The sequence below is a fragment of the Phascolarctos cinereus genome, unplaced genomic scaffold, assembly GCF_003287225.1.
Source record: "Phascolarctos cinereus isolate Bilbo 61053 unplaced genomic scaffold, phaCin_HiC Scaffold_5;HRSCAF=322, whole genome shotgun sequence".
NCBI classification, from domain to species: domain Eukaryota; kingdom Metazoa; phylum Chordata; class Mammalia; order Diprotodontia; family Phascolarctidae; genus Phascolarctos; species Phascolarctos cinereus.
Window position 1 is genome coordinate 311,144,759 of NW_027555958.1, and position 21,795 is coordinate 311,166,553.

A 21,795-nucleotide genomic window follows, 5' to 3' on the forward strand; every position below is an offset into this window, starting at 1 on the left:
TGTGTTGTTCTGGGTCACAATTTCAGGGCAGAGAGGAACACTTCTGGTCAATCACAAGAGAGCAAGGGCCCTGGTCACAGTTCCAGGACAGAGAGGAATACTAGTGCTTTCAGCTACAGAGGACCAGGGCCCTTCCTGGGTAGCTACTAGAGGGCAGACCAGGAGAGCAGTGACCACTCCTCTCCCAGGATAATACCACCTTAGAAGCACCAAAAATTTGCAGACTGCCCCCCCCCCAAATCTAGCTCTTAAAATGGCAGCATGAAAAAACCTAAAGATTGGAACAATGCCTCCCCACCCCCTGGTGAGCTGAACTCAACTTTAACATAAAGTTCAAAGTCAAGAAATGGCCTAGAAAACAACCAAACAACCAAAGAAGAACCTGACCTTAAAAAGCTACCATGGTCAGAGGACAGTGTGAAAACAGCTACAATCAAAGCCTCAAAAATGTAAATTGGATAAAAGCCCAACAAGAATTCCTAGAGGAGCTAAAGAAAGAGATAAGAGTGGTAGAGGAAAAATGGGAGAAGAAATGAAAGTGATGGACAAAAAAGTATGAAAAGATAATTAACAGCTTGGCAAAAGAGGCACAAAAAAAATAGTGAAGAAAATAGCTCCTTAAAAACCAGAATTGGCCAAATGGTAAAAGAGCCACAGAAATTTACTAAAGAAAAGAACTCCTTAAAAAGCAGATTAAGCCAAATGGAAACAGATGCAAAAATTCATTGAAGAGATGACTTAGCAAAAGAGTGAATATGGAGGACAGGGAGTAGTCAAGGATGTTGCCTGAGTGCCTGGCTGACTAAAAAAAATGATAGTACCATTAAGAGGAATTCAAACCCCAGAGAAAGAACTCAATAGGAGTTGTAAATAATAATAATTCACATTTATATAGTACTTTAAAGTTTACAAAGTGATTTCTTCATGACAGCACCATGTGTAAGTAGTACAAATATTTATATTATTGTATTATATCATTATATCATATCATATTATATTATCCCATTTTAGAGATAAGGAAACTGAAGCTCATAGAGATTATACACAAGATTTGCATGGCTAAGCCATTAACTGACTGAGTCATGATCCAAAAAGACCTCAACAAGTTAAACATGGTAATTAATCTCATAAGAAGAAATATAATAGGGATTAAATGTAAATTTGCAGTTCAAAAAATTATTTTGGTAAATATGAGATAATAATGTGAGATGTAAATAGCTACTTTTCTGAAAAATATCCTGAAGTTTTGGAGGACTCCAAGCTCAACATGAATTAACAATTATGATTTGGCAGCTGCTGAAGTCAAAAAGGCTTTATTAAACACCTACTATGTGCCCTAGTGCTGAGCAGTAGGGGTAGAAGAAAGGCAAAACAAACCAAAAAAAAGCCCCTGAATTCAGAGAGCCTACAATCTAATTGAGGACCCACCTGTAAATAACTATGTACAAGTGACTGCAGGCTGCATTGAGACAGATCACTGGTAGGACTAGGAAAATTAGAATCCTCCTGTATTTCACTGTCATCAGTCTGCAGCTGGAGTATTGTGTTCAGTTCCAGGTGCCATCTTTTAGGAAGGACATTGAGAAGCTGGAGAGCGTACAGGGAAGACCAACCAGGAGAGTGAACGGCCACAAAATTTTTTCTGTTCGGTTGAAGGAATTGGGGCTGTTTTGTCTAAAAAAAAGAAAAGGCTTAGAGGGATAGCAGTCTCCACAAATTTGAAAGTTTGGCATGTGGAAGAAAGATTCAGTTTATTCTACCTGACCCCCAAGATCAGGATTCAGAGCAATGGTTTGGGAATTGAAAGAAGGCAGATTTATTCTTGAAGGAAAAACTTTCTGACAATTAGAAGTAGAAAGGACATCCGAAAGTAGAGTGGGCATCCTCAGAAGGTAGTGATATATCTTCCAAACAAAGTCTGGATGGTCAGTCACTGAGTCAGTAAACATTTATTAAACACCTACCGTGTACCAGGCACTGGTTCATTTTTCAGATTTGTTTTAGAATAGATTCTTGTTCAGGTTTATGTTGGACCAAGTGGCCTCTGATGTCCCTTGAAATGTTGACATCCTGTTAAGTGAAGTGATTTGCCCAGGGTTACACAATATATAAAGATTAGAAGTGAAATTTGAACCAGGTCTCTAGCAGCTCTAAACACTTAGAGTTTTTAAGAAGATAAGATTATGGATTTTATGGTACAAGGGACCTTAGAGACCATTTAGTCCAATCATTTCATTTTAAAGAAGAGAAATCTGAGGTTAAGGGAGGCTAGTATTTATTACATTGAATTGCCCAGGGTCAAACCTACCCTTGGTCATAGGATCATAAATGTAGAGCTAAAAGGGAACTTTAAAATTATTTAATCCAATTCTTTCATCTTACAGATAAGAAAAACAAGGCCTCATCAGGGCAAGTGACTTACTCAAGGTCACATATAGTAGCAGAGTCAGCATTTGGGAGTTGGTAGCAAAAATGCATTTTGCATGGCATATAACAGCATGATGTAATGATTAGAGTGCTGGGTTTGTACTCTGGAAAATCTGAGTTGAAATCTGGTCCCTGATACTTACTAGCTTTGTGACCCAGTGCAAGTCCTCCCCCTACCTCTGCCTCTTGGAATCCCTAGCTTTCTTTTGGGTGTACTTATCTCATGTGATACCCTCCTGGGATGCCTTTGTGCTCTAATGAAGAAATAATGGAATGTTTAAAACTCCAGAGAAGCTTAGAAACATACTAGCTGTGTGAGTCTGAGACTAAGATGGCTATGACCTCTAATTATCATATTCATTCATTTATTTATTTGTCTGCCCCACTAGAATGTAATCTCTTTGATAACAAGGACTATTTTGTATTTCATTTATTTGTCTTTGTATCCCCCACCACCTTAGCACTTAGTAGGTGCTTAATAAATTCTCATTAGATTGAATTGGGTTGGAACTTGATTGAACTGGGTGCCTCAGACAACCCCCTAGGATTTTATCTACTAAGTTGTAGAAAGCTTACTCTTTAAATTGATGTATGGAGTTTCCACAATGTATATTCTCTGTAATTGAAAGGTCACAAATATTTAATATTTCCATATGCCATGCAACAACATGGTTCAACTTCTTTGATAACATTACACAAGAGAATCGGCAGCCAAAAGAGAATCTCACAAAATGGGCCTTTTGGTAGAATGTCCATGCAGTATCTGGGACTTGCTTTTGGGGTTCAGAATTAGAATAGTACACAAACACTAAAATGACGTGAGAATATAAGAAACATGATATTGGGTCTAACAGATAGACCATGCAACCCAGTTTTATCCATCTTACAGTGGCCAAAAGAGTTTGTGTAAGGATATGATTGCCTTCCAAGATTTCAGGGTCAAGAATTTAGTAGCATGGCCCTCTGACATTCCAAGGTTTCTTAATAACCAAACATGAATTTTTTATGCACTTATTTATTTAAGCCATTATTCAACTGAGGTGGGGGGAGAAGGAGAGGGTATTTGGACCAGTGGGAATCCCCAGTGTAGAAACCCCCTCTCCCGAAGCAGATTGCCAATCCCTTTCCAACCTGGAACAATGAGACATTAAGTGATTTGCCCATCATTACAGCCTTGGTATGTGTCAGAATTTATTTGCTCCTTTTCCACCTCCATTATGTCTTCAAAATACATTCCACTTATATATATATTCTATCCTTCATATACATGACATGTGTAGCCTTCACCCATGCATGCATGATAGGGTAGTGTTATTTCAGCTATAAATGGATAACTTCCAGTAGCCTTAGGGGAAGGAGAGAGGCATCAGTGTTCTAGTGGAGAAACTATTGTACAAAGAAGTCAGGATACTCAAATATGAGACCTACCCCTGTCACCAGCTAGCAGTGTGACCTTGACAAATCACTCTGCCTCTCTGTATCCAAGTTTCCTTAACTAGTTTATGAGAGTTAAACTAGATAATTTCTAGTAACATACATTATTTAATAATACATATTATTTCATTTTATTTTTTATAGGTGTCTATTATTTAATAATAGATGTCTTATATTACAGACTGTCCCAGCTCTGAAGTTCTGTGATCCTATAATTTATAGACATAGCATCCTCCTTCTTAGGACAATAAATTCCCTAAATTTACCACCCTTGAACAGAATGATACTTTCTTCCTTTCATACCTTAAAGCTATCTTTTTCAATATTCAAGTGGTTTCCTTTTTCTTCTGCTTGCTATTAACAGATCTGGAAATTAATAAGTCCATGTTTCCCCTTTTTTTGGTGGGGGAGGAGAGGGATCCCGACCTGATTTCATTTAGTGTAGGGAACCCCCAGTATAGAAACTCCTTCCACTTATGCTGATTGACCACTAACCTGTAATTCAAAGTCTTAGGAAATTGCCCAGGGCATTGAGAGGTTAAGGAATTTGCCTGTGGTCCCACAGCTAGTATATATCAGAGCACCCCTGGTCCATCTCCAACTCTGTTATGTCTTCATTAAGGGCTAAACTGCACGCAGCATTCCAAGTTGCTGTGCAGTAATCAGATCATGTTCTAGGTTTTGTTTTCGGTGGCTTTCCTTATGATGGCCAATATTTTATTAGTCTTGGGAGCAGCAGTACATTGTACTAAGGTCTTCAGGGGACAGTTTGGACAGCAAGTTATAGATTCTTCATTCCATTCCTGGATTATAAGCCCTGTCTTGGAATATGGCTGAACCTTTTAGAGAAATTGTGTTGCTTCTTGCCAAATTAAAATGTTAGCATTAACTTAATGCAGAGTAGTATGGGTGTTTTATAGTGAAATAAAAGCAGTTGGAAGCACTAACAAATTAAAATTAAATTTAAGTTAATGATATTGCCCCAGATTACTTTTGCATCCTCTTTTAATTAACCAAGTGATTAGATTAAAAATAAACTTGTGGATTTTTTAATGAAATATAATACTAATATGCAAAAGCAAAACCACTATGACAACAGGCAGAAAAATATTTCACATTAACCTGTAATCATGAGCACTCAACATGTTATTTTCCTTTTCTAATTCAATGTGGATAGCTTCTTGCCTGTGATTCTTCAGAAGTGGATGAAGTAGAAAGGTTTAAACGTGAAAGAAACGATGCTTTGAGAGAAGTCAGCAGACTCAAGGTAATCTTTAAGTTAGGGTTTTTTTTTTTTAAGTAAAATATTTTCTTCTGACAAATTTGACTACTTGTGGTGGGGTATTTTTTATCCTTATTAAAACAATATGAATTAACCAAAATATAACCAGTGCTTATAGTACTTTATCCTATGGGGCTACATTCTGTTTTGAATATTATTTAAGCTTCACAGCACCCCTGCAAGTTAAGGTGGTATTAGTTTAGTTCTATGTGGATGGAGAACATCCAACAGCCTTAGGAAGAGGAGAGGTGGCGATATTGTAGTAGAGAAACCACTGTACAGAGAAACTGCGTGGGGGTCTCAGTTCTTACCCCAGCTCTCACCCTGGCTAGCTTACTCAGATAACACTGGCAAGTTATTTCGACTCTCTGATCCCAGGTGCCTTATCTATAAGACTACAGAGCTGGGCTCAAGGAACTATCCCAGATCTACAATTCCATGTTTCCCTTATTTGAACTGAGGCTTTTACTCCCTCTTTCCAAGTTGATTCCCTTTCACTTGTTTCATTCCTTCCTTCTTGCTCCAAGTGATCAGGAGTGGGCAGTATAAGCCTTCCTGCTGCTTATAGGACGATAGCTAACATTTATATGGCACTTTAAAGTTTGCAAAGCACTTTGCATGTGCTACCTCAGTTGATCCTCACAATGACTGTATGAGGTGGGTGCTGTCATTAGAGATGGGGAAACCTCAGTTTGAGAGAGGTTGAGCTACTTGCCCAGGGTCACACAGCTAAGTAAGTTAGGATTTGAACTCAGGTCTGTCTGACTACAAGGGCAGCACTCTACCTACTATACCACCAAGCTGCCTCCCTATTGCTTTATGTAAGGCATTTCAGTGTAGTGGAAAGTAGTCAGTCAGCCATTCAACTGGTATTTATTAAACACCTACTGTGTGCTAGATACTTTATTAAGCTCTGGGGATAGAAAGAAAGACCAAAACAAAACAAAACATAATCAAAAAGCAAGGAAACATTTCTTGCTCTCAAATCTAATAGATACCATGTTGGACTTATGAGTCAGGAAGACTTGAATCTGAATTCTACACAAGAAACTTACTAACTGTATTACTTTGGAAAATCACTTGACTTCTCAACCACACTTTCCTTATCAGTAAAATGGGATGATGAGTTCACCTACCTACCTCATAGGGTTATTGTGAGGATCAAATGAGATAATATATATAAAGCATTTTATAAATTTTATATAAATGGTTTATAATATATATTATTATATATTATATCACAATATTATATATTGTATATAATATACAATAGTATATATCCACAATAAATATATTATTATTGCACAGATGAATCCTGCATCCTTGGGAAAAGGACCTATATCTTATAGCAGGACCATCATTCTTTTCTAGAGAAGCATCGGGAATTAAGGTAATTTGTTTTTTAAAATCCCCATAAACATGGAAGAGGTGTTGGTTTATTTTATAACACCTTTCTTATCTTCATTATGCACCTTCCATACTTGGAGCAATACCTAAATTTATATAAAATCCCACCTTAATTGTATGTAATACCCTTACAGTATTTTGTGAATTTGTTTTAATAGAAGTCAGTATGGCCACTATTTCTGCAATTCCTTTCCCATTCAAAGAGAGGCTTGGTGTGATATGTCTTTCAACACTGAAATGCCTTTCTTTCCCATATCTTTTAGAATAACAATTAAAAACCTGGGAAGGAGGGGAAGGGGAGAGTATGAACAGGTTTTAGAAATAAATTACTGATGCTTGGTTTCTAATCCCCCTTAAAAAATTTCTTGCAAAATTGGTCACCTTAGTTACACAGCATTTCTTTTTCTAAATTACTATCCAGGGTATTTTCCCCCATAAATAATTTAATTTGTATGATTACTAGGAATCCTGGGGTAGCTCTCTAATCCCTCTCATTCATTTGTTCCATGAATAGTACATCTGTGCTAATCCAGTTATTTGGTTGAGGTTTTTGATTTAGTACTCCTAAATTTCTAGTTTAAAAGCTATTCATGTTGCATCCATGTAAGACTGGCATGTAACACACTTATAAAATTAAAGCCCAGCTGAGAGCCCATTAAGTAAATTCTGAAGGACTGTTCTAGCTTATAAAATGTAACTCAGCTTTCAGCTACTATGATCAAAACTGGTGAGACACATTCTAATTTCTAGTTAATCATCTTTTTCTTTTTTAAAAGAACCTATGTTGATTGAAACAATTAAGAATCCTACATTATTATAGTACTCAAAGCACTGTAACTTTTCCAATTGATTTTCCCTAGTAATTTGCAGTTTACACAGTATAAAGGCTTACAGTTAATTGAGTTCTGTGGCATAAATCCATTTATAGGCCAACCAATGGTCTTTAATCCTTTCCCACTCTCTTCCTTTCCTTGTCCTCATGTTCTTCATCCATGAAACTCCCATTGCTTTATGGTAGGGATGAAAATTAAGCCAGTGAGATATAGAACATATTAAATGGTCTTTCACTACTGGGTAGTTATTAATTCAGAGGATGATTCTTTTTTAAAGCACTGGTGTATCCCAGTGAATCTTTTTTTTCAAAGGGCTCAGCTGAGCCTAACACCTGCTTGGCAAAGGTGAGTGAAAATACACATATTTCCCTTGTACCAATGTGAGAACTGGGACACAAAGAGTGACTTGCTTGAGAATAGATGGTAACAGAGACCAGATTCATGGCTTTTGTTCTGGATGGCTTTATGACAATCATTTCATGCTCCCTTATTTTATCTCTTGGACTGGGAAAAATTAAAACCTGAAATCAAATCAATTATTCTTGGCATTCCAATGTTGATATAAATTTTTTCCCATTCTGCTTAATGTTCAAGTCATCTCTGTCCAGGCTACTGGTAGAATTTGGCCTTCTGTGACTGGTAGTAATTCTGTTTAATTTGCTAAATAAAAAGGGACATATTGGTAATGGTTTTCTTAAAACCATGCTTCCAGGACTTTGGGAGTAAATACTTGACTTTATTATAAGTGCTGGGATAATATTTCATTTGCATGCGTAATTTACTTGAGCATCAATGACTTTTGAAGCTTCAGCAGCTGTTCCCTTGTGTTGAATAGTGATTACTTGTTCTCCTTGGTTATTCTTCCAACAACATACTTAGATGATGTTAAGAAACATAAAGCCAGCCTTGCCCTGCAACCTGCTCCCTTCATCAAATATTTAGAATCCCTGATTCTTTGTTTCTAAAAATAACACTTTTAAACTTTGTATCTCTTGTCTTAGCTAATATTTAAGTGTACCTTCTTCTCCCTCTGAGTCTTCTAGTAACCTTGGAAAAATAATGCAATTTGAGATTATTTTTTCAAGCTGTCTAATTGTAGTTATGAGACTTGTTATGTAGAAAGAGGGAAAAATCTATTCTCATTTGGTATTAGATCTTAGAATTTAGCATTGGGTGGTTTCAAAACTTAGTAAGTTTAGAAAGAGAGGACTAAATTTAACATTTACAAAACTACATCAAAAACTATTAGTTGTGTGTTTTCATTACAGGATAAGCTGCTAGAATCAGAAAACAAAGGAAACAGTTAACTGAAGAGCTCCAGAACGTGAAACAAGTAAGTCGAGCTTTGTAAACCCAAGAAAGAGTCGTGACCAATAAATTTGATGCAATAAGAATTAGAGGAGAAATAGTCTTCTGGGAAAATCTCTCTGTGGCAAAATTTCTCTGATTAAAGTCTGAAATCCAAGATATATAGTGAATTGATAGCAAATATACAAGAATAAGAGTGATTCCCTAATATATAAATGGCCAAAGTATAAGAACAGGCAGTTCACAAATGAAAAAAAAAGATAAGCTATCAACAGCTACATGGGGAAAAAAAATTCCTATCACTAATTATAAGAGACATTTAAATTAAAATAACTCTGAGGTGCCATCTCACATCTGTCAGATTGGCAAAGAAAAGGAAAATGACAATTATTAAAGAGCCTGTGGGGGAGACAGGTACAGTGATACTGTTGATGGAGCTGTGAAGGGATCTAACCATTCTGGAAATAATTTTAGAACTCATATGCTAAGGATGTGCAGTACTGCTTGGTATATATACAGGGGTGTGCTGGAGCCAACTTGAAACAGCTCCCAAGAGTCACTTGTTAAATTTTCAGTGTGAGCGTTGACAACTTGAAAATTGGCAAAAGCTATAAATCAGGGTTTGATTTACTATTTTGCTGATTGTTTAGACTTAAGAAAGTGAATGAGAAAATGTTAATAACGCTGAATAAACTTATAAGTATGTTGTATTGTTGTTTTGTTTTGTTTTGTTTTGTTTTGTTTTTGGAGAGCAGGTTGTTAAACATTCACCAGCACAAGACTACATATATCCTTAAAGAAAGAGGACAAACACTCTTTTGCATAAAATACTTATGGTACCTCTTTTTGTTATAGCAAAGAAATGGAAATAAATAGGTGTCCATCAACTGTGGAATAGCTGAACAAGGTCCAGGATATGAATATAATGGAATATTATTGTACGATAAGATGATGGAAGGGTCTAATTCAGAAAAATCTGGGAGGATGTATATGAATGAATGAAGAGCAAAGTGAGCAGGACCAGGAGAACATTTTATACAATGGCTATTATAAGGTGTTGTAAAAAATCTGTGAACACCTAAGGACTTTTGGTGACAGATGCTACTCCAGAAGACTGATGATCATTCATTCTTCCTACCCTTGGCAGAACAATGAGGACGAGGTGCAGAATGAAAGCTAAATTTTCATACTTGGCCAAAATGTGGATTTTTTTTTTGTTTGACTATTTTTATTTGTTACAAGGGAGGGAGATTTAGGGATGGGGGCATTGGGAATGTAGGGAATGTAGTGAAATTGTACCAAAAAAAAAAAAGAAAGAAAAAATCAATGAAACATTTAAAAATAGAAGAGAGTAAGAAGAAGTTCAGAAATGCGCAGATGAACACAGTAGTATTGGAAATACCATGTTAATTTTAATATGTATTTTCTTTTAAACTATTTAATATGTTAATGTTAATACCATGTTAAATTTATATGTATTTTTAATATTCACAGTGTCGTGTACAATTATCTTTTTCTCTTTAAAGGGAGGTAGTTAGGTTTGTTGATATTTGTCAAGTTTATGATAATAACAGAATAAATTATATATATATAATATATATATATTATATATATGTATATATATATATATATATTTTTTTTTAAGATGCAGAGCAGGATCATAAAATAGCAAGGCTGATTGGTTCCCAACATTCTAAGACTTAAGCACTGCTCTATAGCGGGAAACATGCGGGATTAGAGTCAAAGGACCTGGATTCATATTCTAATTCTTCCACTTGCTCCCTGTGTGGCCTTGGGCAATTTGCCTAATTTGTCTGGACCTGGGGTTCTTCATTTGTAAAATGAGGGAGTTGCCCTGATGTTCCTTCCAGCTATAAATCAGTGAGCAGCTAAGTAAAAGTTTCCTTTCATAAGAGGTAACTATATTCTTAGGAGTGTGCATAGAAGTCTTCTTTGGAATTTAGTGTGCAGGCTCTCTCAACTTCTGGCAGCCCTGTCTGTCATTAGATAGAGAGCTGGGCCTGGAGTCAGGAAGTTGCCATTTAGTCATATCCAACTCTTCATGATGCCATTTGGGGTTTTCTTGGGAAAGATACTAGAGTGGTTTGCCATTTTCTTCTCCAGCTCATTTTACAGATGAGGAAACTGAGGCTAATAGGGTCAAGTGACTTGTCCAGGGTCACACAGCTAATAAGTGTCTTAGGCTGGATTTGAACTCAGTAAAATGAGTCAGGAAGACAGGAGTTCAAATACCACTTCAAATACTTAGTAGCTATGTGGCCCTGGGAAAGTCCTCTATTTATCTCAGTTTCCCTAACTATAAAATGGAGATAATAATAGCACCCACCTCAAAGGGTTATTATGAAGGTCAAAAGAGATAATATATGTAAAGCACTTAGCACAGCATCTGGCACATAACAGGGATTTGATAAATCAGTCCTTCCTTCCTTTCTTCTTTCCTTCCTTCCTTCCACTTAGTATGTGTATTCTCCTGTATTTTCCACTCTTTACTACTCTTCACTAAAATGTTAGCTCTTTGAGGGCAGGGATTGTCTAATTTTTGTCTTGGTATCCCTAGCACCTTGTACACCACCATGTACATTGTTGGTGCTTAATAATTATTAGTTGAATTGCTTTCAGAACGTATTTATTTGCAAGCCATACCATCTTGTTATCTTACAGCCGCACCTCATTTTCTAATTTTTTTTTTTTAAATAAAACTTGTACTACCCTACTTGGTCATGCATTTTATTTACCACAACACTAGGCTCTGAATAGCTTTGGGGCTTTTTCCAAAAGTTAGATCCATCTGTTCAGAATGAAACTTTGCTACCACCAAAGATATTCAAGCATTCGTTTCTCCAGCAACACTGACCGAGCACCCACAGTATAGTGGAAAGAGAGTTACTCTTAGAATACCTGAATTTTAGTCCTGGCTCTGATACTTACTCACCGTGCAACCGTGGGCAAGTCCATTTAACTGGTCTGTGGTTACTGGGCCTCAGTTTTCTCATGTGCAAAATAAGGATAATAGTAACCTGCCTTGCCTCATGGATTTTGTTATAAGGAAACTACAGAAACTGTAAAACATTGCATAAAAGTGATTTGTTGTTATAAGGTACTATCCTCTTTTAAAGAGTGTGCCAGGGGGGTTTGAAGGTATTTGCATTAGAGGAGTTCCCAACATGCTTTTTTTTTAACAGTGGGAAGGTCCACTACCATGTAAACTCAGCTCTTCTAATATGGAAAGCACTAACGGGGAGCTGTCAATGGGTAAAGTATGGACAGAAAATGGGGGTTAATGGGAGAACTGTGGACATTCATAAAGGCTAAGGCTTAAAAGAGAGATCCAGCATCAGTACAACAAGTGAATCAGTTTGGAAAGTGACATTTATGGCTATACTGTATCCTATTTCGAGATAATCAGATACTGAATGCTTGTTTAGAACACGTTTGTCTTTTCTACTTTCTTTAATCCTGACACACTCCAATTACTACCTTTAATGCTAGACTATGGACACACCTGTTTTCTAGGTCCTGGACTACTTAATACCTGTTGATTATTATCCTTGGCCTGCTGTGACTTTATGCTTGCTTTTGGCCCATCCCATAAGATCTCTCATCATCATCCTTACCCTCCCCCCATTCCAAGTTTAGGGTTCCTGGCAAAAACCTGTCTTGCCTTTGGCCCCACCTAGGTGGGGCCAGTGTGGAACAGTACAGATAACATCACTAGAAAATGCACAGTCTTTCAAACTATCTATTTGGAAGGGGATACCAGTTTGCTTGCATATATTATTTCTGGTACATTTGTTTAAAAAAAATTAAACCCATTATCTGTGACATTATACAAGTCACTTTCACCTTTTGAGTGTAGTTTCTACCCTGTAAAATCAGAAAGTTGAATTGCAGGGGCTATGAAGGTCTTCCGTGTCTGAACACTACTATCTTATTTAGAGCCACACTGTGCATATGGCAGTTAGTATAATGGTTGTTGGGTTTTATTAGCTCAGTTTTATGTCTCCCTTCAAACAGTTGTAAAGTAGAAAGATATCAACACCTGCTGCATCTGTAGTACTACCAAAAATGATAGTTGCTCCCTACATTATGGCTTAAAGCCACATTGGAATCTTCAGGGAACATAGTTAATTGTGTTGTGTAGTAGAGAACACGTAGAATTCTAGCCAGGAAATCAGCAGTGATGGGAAAAATAAATAGAAGCAGTAGCAGTATGATCAGATTTCTTATATGTAAAATGGTATGTGTAGTGGATTTAGAATTTAAAAAAACCTTTTATTTGTAGGAGATTATTCCCAGAAACCTGGGAAAACTTTTATGAACTGATGCAAAGAGAAGAGAGCAGAACCAAGAGAACAATGCATATAGTGACAGCAACATTGTAACAATAATCAACTGTGAAAGACTTAGCAATTCTGATTATTGATCAGTGATCTATGACAATTCCAGAGAACTAAGATAAAAAATGTTATCCCCTCCAAATAGAGAAGTGATGGATTCTGAGTGCAAATTGAAGCATATTTTTTCTCTTTATTTTTCTTGCTTCTTTTTCTTTGCAAAATGTGGAAATTTTTTGTGTGACTTCATATATGTAATGGATACTGTATTTCTTGCCTTCTCAGTGGGTAGGGACAAAGGGAGGGAGAGAATTTGGAACTGAAAATTAAAATTTGAAAAAAAAAATTTTAAAGGCCTGGTTTAATTTCTTGTTTGGTCTCACTAGAGCCTCAGTGTCCTCATCTATAAATTTGGAGTAATAATCTCTCTATTACATGCCTCTCTGGGTGGTTTTAAGGAAAGTACTTTGTAAACTATAAAGACATATGTAAGTCTGAGATAGTATTTCTTCTTCAGAATGATCTCTATTCTATGTACTATTTATGCATTATACATACTTATAGTGATTATATATAAGGATGTTTATATTTATAAATTTATTTTCCTTGTATTTGTATTTATATATACATACATATAAATATATGTATACACAGGTGTGCACATGTATACATATGTGTTTGTATATAAATATGTCTATTTTGAGCAAAAAAGGAGTCCATATGAAGCAATGTGACACAGTAGATTAAGCCTGGACCTAGAGACAGGAAGACGTAAGTTCAAATCCAGCCTTAGACACTAACTGTGTAACTCTGGGCAAATCCCTTAATCTCTGTCTGCCTCAGTTTTCTCAACTTTAAAATGAGGATAATACTGGTACCTACCTTCCGCAGTTGTACAGATCAAATGAAATAATATTTGTAAAACATTTAGCATAGTGTTGGGAGTATAAAAGGCACTTAATTCCTTCTTTCTTTTCTTCCTTCTCTTTTCTTCTTTGCTTCCTTCCTCCCTTCTTTCTTTCTTCTTCTTCCCCCCTCCCCAACTACTCAAAGGGTCCATGAAACAAAGAAGGCAAAGAATCCATGGTCTAGATGATCTCTGGTTTCATCCAACTTTGAGTTCTGTAACTTCAAGTTCACAATCATTTATCCTTCTGTCATCTCTCTTTGCTTATCCCTTCCCCACCCACTTTTTCATGAGCACCACCTACCCATGTGCTGATGTGCTTTGTTTTTTGTTTTGGTTTGCTTGGGGTTTTTGACTCTTTCAGCTCCATTATCTTCTGAGACTAGAGCTATCAATTTACTTGTTCAAGCCATGTCCATTTCAGTGATTTTTTTAATCAAAAGGGAAGAATGAGAATCTATAACAGATCCTTTATAAATTTTTATTTAGGTTCCAATTAAAATGAGGAATCATGCTAGTTTCTTTTAGCTTATTCCATGATTTTAAATTAAATTAAATTAAATTAAAAATTTTGACCTTCTCTATGGAATAACCACAAACTAACTCTTCAGAATGTAAGTAGTGTCTTATTTGACAAAATGATTAAATTATGACTGATATAGAAAAGTAAAGCAAAGCAAAGCAGTGTTTAATATTTTTTTCTTAGCAATATCCATCTCTACCATGGGAGGGCCTCCTGTGTTTATTTCTCTGCCTGGGTCGCCACTGTTGCTATGGAAGCTCAGCTCTGCACTAAAGAGTTAAGTCTAGGACCTTACAAAGTGGCATATTATTGATTCCCAGAAGAACTTTAGCAATAGCTCCTAGAAAACCATAGAGCAAAATGTTAACCACCAAATCCTGGATCGTTTTCCATAGCTTTCTCCTAGAAAATTTGGTTTCTAAAATTTGTGGCAGACTTTGATTCATAGGACAAAATCATTTATCCTTTTCATCGTTTGCCAGAATAATCTAAAATATATGTTTCTAGAATATATGTCAACACAAAATCACTGACACCTACATTTCACAAACACCAAGTTGTGAATCAAAATCAGCAGCCTACCCAAAGTGTGCCCATGGGGCAGCATAATGTAGTGGAAGTGACCTAGAATTCTAGAGACATGTGTTTAAGACATGGCTTTGTAACTAGCAAGCTGTGTGACTTTGGATAAGTCATTTAATCAGCTTTCTCTTCTGTAAAATGAAAGAGTTCTTCCATTTCTGACATAGTCATGTTCTTTGACTAATTCTGTCAACATTTTTTGTATCCCCTATTTCAAGGCAAAAAATCTTTTATGAAATTTGAGCAATTCATAGGATTTTTTATCTTTTTATGTGTTTATAGTAAAAATGCTATCTACATTTTTCTTCCAGAGCTTTCCTTTCCTTAACCCATAACTTCAGCTTTTAAAACTTATGTGCTGACCAGAAGTTGAAAGTGATGCCATTCAGCTAGATAAACATAAAAGTATGAATTGTGTTGGCACGTTTTTCACTTACTTTTTCTAATACATTTCTTAAGTCCAGACTTTCCCAAACTGTGTCCCTCTCCAAAAAAAAAAAATCCAAGGTCTTTAAATTAATATCAGAAATAATAATTAAACTATATTTTCCCATGAAATACATAAACTAAGTTGTTGAATTATTGATAGGCTGATTTTTCATAGTCTTCTAATAATATGTTGACTCATTCACTGGTCATTTGAAAAGGATCTCAAAATTAGATTGCTAGCAGTTAAAATTATGCTTATAGGAAGTCTAAAAACTGAATTTCATTGATCTGTCACCATTAGTATAGAATCAACAAAGGCTGACATAGGACTGAGTCATTTTACATTTTGCTTTGTTCTGTAATCAGCATGGCCAAAAAATACATTATGTAATGACCAATGTATGGATAATGAACCTCTCTATTTAGCTAGGCTGGTCCTCAGACAATGAAAACAGCCTGTTGCTGGTACTGAACTCAAGCTTTTCGTTTTGTTAAATCTTTTAAGCATGTACACTTTGTTGACATAATCTTCTGCAAATCAGTCACTTCCATATGATTTTGAAAAATGTTTTACTGATTCATTATTTTACATTATTATCATGATAGATAGAGCTTTTATGAAGCATTTATGTGCCAGACACTGAGCTAAACACTAGAAATACAAATACAAGCAAACAAGGTAAGCCCTGTCCTCCAGGAGCTTACATTCTAATGGAAGAATCCAACACATTATAAAAGAACTGGAAGGTGCATAGGGTTGAAGTAATGTTGAGGCCTGGTTCTAGGCAAGAAAAGGTAAAAACTTACTTATCATAACCTAACACCCCATGGGCAGAGTTCAAGATTCTGTTCTGTTGGAAGGAGGATGATAGCCAGGGCTCAGGTGGCAAAGTTGGAAGATGGTGTCCTCCTCCACAAATCCCTCCCTTTTGATAAAAGGTATAGTTAAGCCAAAAATAAACTGACACATTGACTCTTTCTGGCAGCACATGCCTCATTCCACAAATAATATATAACCTGCATTTTAATTATCAGTCCCCTAAGCCAAACCTGATGATTTTGTCACTCTGAGATATAGTCTCTTTTAGCGTTGTTTCCTTTATCTTGTCCTGGTCATCATATATATCATTCTTTGTTCTTATTTTACTCTCTCTCTCAGTTCATATAAGTATTTACAAATTTTTCAGAATTCTTATTCATATATCAGTCTGTTTAGCAATCCTCAATAGGAATCATCTGCTTTGTTTACAACTTTCCTACTACAAAACAAAAAAAAAAAATTGTTATACATATTTCATATGTAAGGAGTCTTTCCCTTTGCTTGTGACCTCCATGGGTTACATGCTGTGCTGCAGTATTGCTGGGTCAAAGGGTATGAACAGTTTAGCTGTTTCTCTAGTATAGTTCCAGAATGGAATCTAGAATATCTGATAGCTCTGCAATCCTATACCTGTCTTCTCACACCTTCCCCCATCCCCAGTGAATAACTCTTTCTGTCTTTTGTCATCTTTCCCAGTTTTCTGTGTTTAAAGTAATAGTGGTTTTCAGTTTTTGAAGTAATAACTTAAAGTTTATTTAATCTTCTGTTCTCTTATCAGCAGTAATTTGGAATATTTTTTTTCCATCTGGTTGTTGATTGTTTCTTTTCTTCTCTTTTTTTTTTTTGAGGACTCTTTGTTCAAAACCTTTGACCATTTATCTATTATGTAATGGTTCTAATCTTACATACTAGTTCCAGTCCCCTGTATATCTTTGTATATCTGACCTATATCAGAGACATTGATAGAAAGATATTTTTTATAATTGAGAGTTTCTCTTATTATTCTAGTTAGGTGGAGCACTTGGGTGTATGGGGTGTTCAGGGAAAACTGGCACCTCTGGTGTGAGGGCTTGCTCATCCCTTTTCAGGGCTGTTCATCCATCTTTTGTGTCTACCTGACGCTCAGCTCTTACCTGTGGCTCCAAGAAGCTGTAGCATGTGCAGTGGCCGCACCCCAGTAAAACTCTTAGCAGACCGGCTAAATCAGGTTGAGGGTACTTTATGGTCCCCAAATCTGTTGGTGAGTTACTGGGGTTTCTACCCCCAAACATGTCAATTCCCCCAGTGGAACGGGCGAATAAGAGCAATTTGTTCTAATGGCCAGGTGCTGTGGTGGAGTGCTTAAAACTTGTTCAGACATCAAAGACATCAAGGTCATATACTGCATCCTGGACCATTGCCAGTCATTGCCAGTCATCTATACTTTTGTCTTGCCACTGGTCTTAGATGGCTCTGGAAGTCATGTGAAGTGAAGCTGATGACTTTGTGCAGCACTGCCTCGTTTAAATCTAATTCGTGCACAAGTCAAGACATCAACCATGATGTCACTGGTCCTCTTTGAAAACAAAGGACAAACAAACAAGGTGGAGCAGTAGATAGAGCATTGGACCTAGAGTCAGGAAGACTTGAGTTCACATACAGACTCAGATATTCATTAGCTATTTGACCCATGCAAGTCATTTAACCTCTGTTTGCTTCAATTTTTCATGTGTAAAATGAGAATAATAATAACATTTACCTCCCAGGCCTGTTGTAGTAGCAAATGAGATCATATTTGTAAAGTGCTTAGTACAACACCTGGCATAGAGTAAGCACTATCTAAATGTTAGCTGTTATGGTTTTTATTATTATTAACATTATTAATAAGTGCTTCGTTCTTTCCCTTTTCTTCCTCTTTAAGTTCCAGTCAGAAGGTTTTTAACTATCATTATCATCATCATCATCATCATTATTTTTCTTTCTTTCTTTTTCTTAATGTTTCTTTATTTCCCTTCCCTTTTCAGACCAATCAGAAGGATGTTATTATCATTATTGTTATTATATTAATTTTGTTCTTACAAACACCTTATTTTTATGTGATCAGAATTTATTTTTTTTCTTAACCCCAGATCTAAAAGCTACCTTTCTCCAATCTCCTCCAGTTTTTTTTTTCTTCTTAACATGACCTTTAATAGGTAGCTTATCCGTTTGGAGTTTCTTTTAACAGAAAGTAAAAGATGTTAGTCTAAGTCAATTTTTTCCCAGTCTGTTCTCCAGTTGTTCATAGTGAATCCTATCCCAGTACTTTGTGTTATTGCATTTCTCCTACATTGGAGTACTGTGTTTGATTGCTTCTGGACCTTGCTTATAAAATTTTTTACAGGACCAAACCTTTTGATGATTGTTGGTTTATAATGTAATTTGACACCTTGTAATTCTGGGTACCTTTCATTGGTATTTTTTTTCCCTCATTTCCCTTGAGATTTTTCCAAATGAATTTTACTATTTCTAGTTTTATGATAATAAAATATTACAAACTATTACATTCTAGAAAATATATCATGATGTTACAAATTACATAAAATAATAAAACCTCATTTTGTTATTTTATTAGTATCTAGTTCTATTAAAAAATGCCTTTGTAATTTGATATGGCTTTAGTATTATTACTTTTATTACAGAGTACAATAAAACCATTACAGTGACTGTCTCATCATTGAACGGTGTTCCTCTATCTCTTTCTTGTAGGTGTATTTATAAGGGTTAAAGGGAATTCACCGATAAAGTAAATTACCTCCACTTTGCTCCATATACTTTTTTCAACCTATTTAAGAATAGTGAAATGGGAAAAACAAAAGCAAAAACTCAAGATCCCTCTAAAGGGAAACTTGCTAATTTTTTCTCACATTTAGATTCAGGCCCATGCCATCTTTCATCAGGGAATGATTACCGAAATACCTACCCATTATGTAGCAAATAATTGTTTGTACACACCTCTAAAAGCTAAATAATTTTGTCATGATGTGTGTTGAGGTCCTACTTCTCTGTTTCAGTATAAGAGAACAGTTTCCCATGGCACTCATTTTGTTGTTTTTTTTCCTTCAAGTTACAACAACTCTTAACAGGCATGGGCCCCTGTTGCAGCCACTACCTTTGTTCATCAGTATTCAGGCTCTCCTCTTATACTTCATTGTTTTTAAACCTTCTTTCAGCACAGGGTGATGACCCAAGGTTGTGGTGAAGTAGTGAACAGTCCAAAACCAAAATATGTTAACTTGTCTGAACCAGTCTTTGCCCTGAAAAAGCAAGGGAGAATTGTTCATCTGGCAAAATTTGAGGCTCAGATAATCCCCAGTGGAGTTGGCCTCACCCACACTGAGGTTGGGCAGAACGCAAGAAGAGGGTGTGAAGGCCTGAGGCAAAGCTATGTAAAATCAACTGAGCATGGAGTCCTTGGGTGGACAGGCTGAATGTGAATTTAATTGTAGCAGCTGGCATCAGTGCTACTTTAGCCTTTGGGAGAAGATGGGGGAAAACACTTAAAAGAAGCAATTACAATCATATCTGTAAAAGAGAACAGTGGTCATGAAATGTTGCCTGGAACATATAACCAAGTCAGAGTTCTTTGGAGCATTTTTTAAACTAAAATTTATCTAATTTTTAAAATAATGAGCATTAATTTTCTCTTGCTCCTAACTGTCCCCCCCCAAAAAAAAGCCAAAAGAAAGAAAAGAAACCCTTCCAATGTAAGCATAGTCAACCCATTACCACATTGGCCATGTACAAAAGTGTGTGTGTCATTCTTCATATTAGTCCCTCACATCTCTCTGTATGAAGAGGTCGATGACATTCTTCATCATCAATCCTCTAGAATCATGGCTGATCATTGCATATATCAAAGTTCTTAAGTCTTTCAGAATTATTCATTCTTGTGATATTGATATTATAGTATAAATTATTCTGCTCGTTCTTCTTACTTTGGTCTGCATTAGTTCATATAAATCTTCCCAATTTTCTCTGAAACTATATTTTTCTTCATCTCTTATAGAACAGTAATATTCTACCACATTTATATGTCATAAGTTGTTGTAGTCATTCCACAATTGATAGGTACATTATTGAAGCCATTTTTTAAAAAATTAAGCATTTCATCTTAAGAATGAAGTGGTTTCCTGATTATTATTTGCCCTTTGCTAATAAGAAAATTTTAAAATTCTATAGTTGAATGTAGGAGGATGCCTCAGAATGCCACAGAGGGGGAAGAAAAGAGAGTTATGTTTGACTTTGCTATTATTTTCATCTCATAAAGTACTATAAAAGAATAATAATAACAACAATCCAAGAATGGAATCAGAAGGTCCTCTATGGGTAACATCTGCATGAACTCAGCCAACAAGATGTCATCAAGGAAGTGTCAAACTAAAGGCTGTCATGTTCTTGGACGTAGAAGGGTTTATGATGGAATTTTAAGACAAGGTCATTTCCACCAGAAATTGCCAAAGGATTGTTATCCTTAAGCAGCCTTTGATTACATAATCAATGTGGATTATGCAAGGAAACAGTAGAAACCATGCATCATATCACAACTGGTGGCAAAATTTTAACGCCCTGAAAGATAGGGCCTGGTGGCTAGAATTAAACATTATAAACTTTCATGGATTGACAGATGACAAATACCATACTACAGATACAGACCTCAAAATATCCTGGAGGACTTAGCTAATAAACCTTACTAGAACCAAGATATTATTAGAACCATTGCCCACATTTGCCTGGACATAACACTGATTCATAAAAACTTAAGAACATTCTTATTTAGATGTCACCATTTCAAGTCCTCAAAATCTTCAAGCTATATAGAACAAAGATTTCAAGATACAGAGACTTAACAAAGCAGGTCGAAATTATGTAGGAAGAGAATGAAGTACCTATCATCCCTGTTGTCTTGTCTGCTACCAGGGAGGTGCCAAGGATGTGTTCAGTGAGCCTACATCCTACTATTCAACTATAAAAAGCAACTACTTTTTCCTCCTGCTCAATAATAGCCTATAGAACATTACATATAAAAGAATCATCACAGAATGACAACTTTTCCTTTGACTGTTTCGATCTGGTCTATCAAAAAATATGAAATTTGGATAATAACAATAACTGACATTTCTATAGAACTTTTAAGCTTTGCAAGGTGCTTTCTGTCATTGTCCCATTTAATCCAAACAGCAATTCTTCGAGCTAAGTGCTACAGTTATCCTCATTTTACATGTGAGGAAACTAAGGCTGAGACAGGTTAATAGACTTGTATAAGGTCATATGGCTACTATGTCTCCTGCAGAATTTGAATTTGGGTGTTCCTGACTCCAAGTCCAGCAATGCATTGACCATACCCCCTTGAATGGGGATTAGAAAGAGGTGGGTTCTAGAAACATCAATGAGAAAGGCTTAACAGGACTTAGGTAATTGAGTGAATGTAGATGGTAGCAATGAGGAAGCCCCTCCGATTCAATTTGTT

The 21,795-nt window shown here is 36.0% G+C and overlaps 1 protein-coding gene across 1 annotated transcript in view; it reads left to right on the plus strand.

Moving 5' to 3' along the window:
* The window catches only part of STXBP4 (syntaxin binding protein 4), a 223,629-nt gene that overhangs the window by 77,307 nt on the left and 124,527 nt on the right, over positions 1–21,795 (plus strand). Inside the window, 3 exon segments of the mRNA XM_020991942.2 lie at positions 5,039–5,128; positions 8,652–8,667; positions 8,670–8,716. Of these exon segments, the coding sequence (XP_020847601.1) occupies positions 5,039–5,128; positions 8,652–8,667; positions 8,670–8,716 (153 nt within the window).